This window comes from Octopus bimaculoides, chromosome 13, assembly GCF_001194135.2.
Source record: "Octopus bimaculoides isolate UCB-OBI-ISO-001 chromosome 13, ASM119413v2, whole genome shotgun sequence".
In the NCBI taxonomy this organism is placed as follows: domain Eukaryota; kingdom Metazoa; phylum Mollusca; class Cephalopoda; order Octopoda; family Octopodidae; genus Octopus; species Octopus bimaculoides.
In genome coordinates, this window is record NC_068993.1 from 40,797,827 (window position 1) to 40,800,326 (window position 2,500).

The 2,500-nt window shown below is 32.4% G+C and overlaps 1 protein-coding gene across 1 annotated transcript in view; it reads left to right on the forward strand.

Annotated features, from left to right (window-relative positions):
• Positions 1–2,500, forward strand: part of LOC106879281 (branched-chain-amino-acid aminotransferase, cytosolic) — a 435,059-nt gene that overhangs the window by 348,370 nt on the left and 84,189 nt on the right. The window contains exon 5 of the mRNA XM_052972440.1: positions 656–775. Within this exon, the coding sequence (XP_052828400.1) occupies positions 656–775 (120 nt within the window). The remainder of the gene's footprint in view (positions 1–655; positions 776–2,500) is intronic.

A 2,500-nucleotide genomic window follows, 5' to 3' on the forward strand; every position in this document is an offset into this window, starting at 1 on the left:
TATATATATATATATATATATATATATATATATATATATATTCTATAAAGCAGTGAGATGGCAGAATGATTAGCATGTGGGACAAATGCTAAGCAGTAATTCTACTGGCTGTGTGTGTTCTGAGCTCAAAACCGGCTGATATCAACTTTGCCTTTTGAAGTTGATAAAATAGATATGAGTCAAGTATTGATGTTCATAGAATCAACTTGCCCCACTGCACTCTTCAAACGTATTGGCCTTGTTCCAAAATTAAAAGGAATACTATCTATATTTTTTTTCTTTTAGTGTGGCAGACTCAGGAAAGGGAAGAATGTTACTGTTATTGAGCCCCAAGAAACACCGTTTCTAGTTGGCTTTGTGATGCAAGAGTTCTTTGTCCTTAATGATTGTGCCACATGACCAACTAGAAACAGTGTTTCTTGGGAATAAATAACTAACATTCTTTCCTTTCCTGGGACTGTCACATTAAGTTGGCAACAAGCCATCACTTTATCGTGCTGTTACTCCATAAATCTCTCTGAGAGATTTAGAAATGTAATATTTCTATTCATCTATATTTTATAATATAGATATGTGTTTGCACATTGGTTGTTACAAGTCGTTGCATCATGATTTTATAAGTTTATTTTATATACGAACTTCTCTTCTTTTTCAGACATTTGATGGCAGAGAATTAATAGAATGTATTAAAAAATTGGTTTCCATTGATGCTGACTGGGTTCCTTCAACTCCTGGTGATACTTTATATATTCGACCTACATTAATTGGCACCGAGGCAAGTACTCAATTCATAGTTGATTATTAATCATATTAGTTTCTCTGTGTGTGTGTGTGTGTGTGTGTGTATAACGAGAAATTTTTGGTGAGATGTTCAATTTTTCTCAGCTGATGAATAGACCAGTTGAGTAAACCTATCAATAATGTACTTATAATGACTATTGGAAACATCTGTAAGCCAAATTTGCTCTAATAAAAGAAAAATATGTAATGACTATTATTTATTTCTTGCCATACACACACACATACACACACACATATATATATATATATATATATATATAGCCCAACTCATTCCTGCATGGAAAACGGATGTTGATTGGTGATATATATATATTTTTATATACTCACACATATATATACAGGGGTTGGACAAAATAATGGAAACACCTTAAAATTTCAAGCAAATTTATTTTAATATGGAGTAGGACCGCCTTTGGCAGTAATTACATCTTGAATTCTATGAGATATGGACTCATGCAAAGTTTGAATTGTTTCCAAAGGAATTTTTGTCCATTCTTCAGCTAAAACAGTCTCCAGTTCTTGGAGTGATGATGGTGGAGGATATCGAATCCTTACTTGTTTTTCTATAAATGCACCATAAATGTTCAATAATATTGAGATCTGGGGACTGTGGTGGCCAGATAAGATGTTCAACTTGTAACTTGACAGATCAGCACATGAGACTGATAGATTAAGTACTAGGCTTTAAAAAGAAAGTACTGGGGTTGATTCATTCAACTAAAAACTCTGCAAGGCATTGCCCCCAACATGGCCACAGTCTAATGACTGAAACAATTAAAAGATAAAAGATAAAAATATATTTAAAAAAATGACGCTAATGCACCTACTCTTTTGCATCACTACAAACTAAGATCCAAGTTACACTTGTCAATTCTAGAGAACTGTACCAAAATTGGTACCATTCAATTGCTGATGACAAACCACACTTTGGCACTCAATTAATTATAAAATGATGCATTTTATTTATTCATTTTTATTTTCATTGTTAATTAGTCTTCCTGTTTTATTTTTGTTTAATCATTATTAACTTCTGACACAATTTCAAGCTCTTTAGCACAAACACACGCACACACACACATAACCTCACATATACACAAACACTTATGTAAAATATAATATAACATTGTTTCTTATCTTCTCCTTGAAATATTTCTTGCTTTTTTTTTATCATTTGTTTATTTTTATTTTAGTTTAAGACATTAAGTATTTAAAGTATATATATATATATATATATATATATATATTTCCCTTTAACATGCTCTTAATTATTTTAATTTTTGGGTATTTTTCAAAAGAACTTTCAAAAACAAAAATTGAGATTTCCTTCAACTGCTTTCTTATCTTTCCACTCCAACATGTGTGCGCACACACACACACACACACACACACACACACACACACACACAAACACACAAATATGTTGGTGCCTGGCTCCTCCAGAGGCTTCATTTACCCTAGTATGCTTTAAACACAAAGCACTTCAATAAATTACATTGAAGTGTTGACAAATCATTGTAATAAGTAACAAGTGATGACATGGAGATGGGTTGCGCAATTTCCTATTGAATTTCTGTGTGAAACCCTTCATGAATCATTCATAAAGCAGTTGCCATTGCATTGATTCATACATTTGCACGCGCATGCACACACATAAAATACTAAACGTGTGTGTAAATGTGTGTCCGCACGTATCATCATT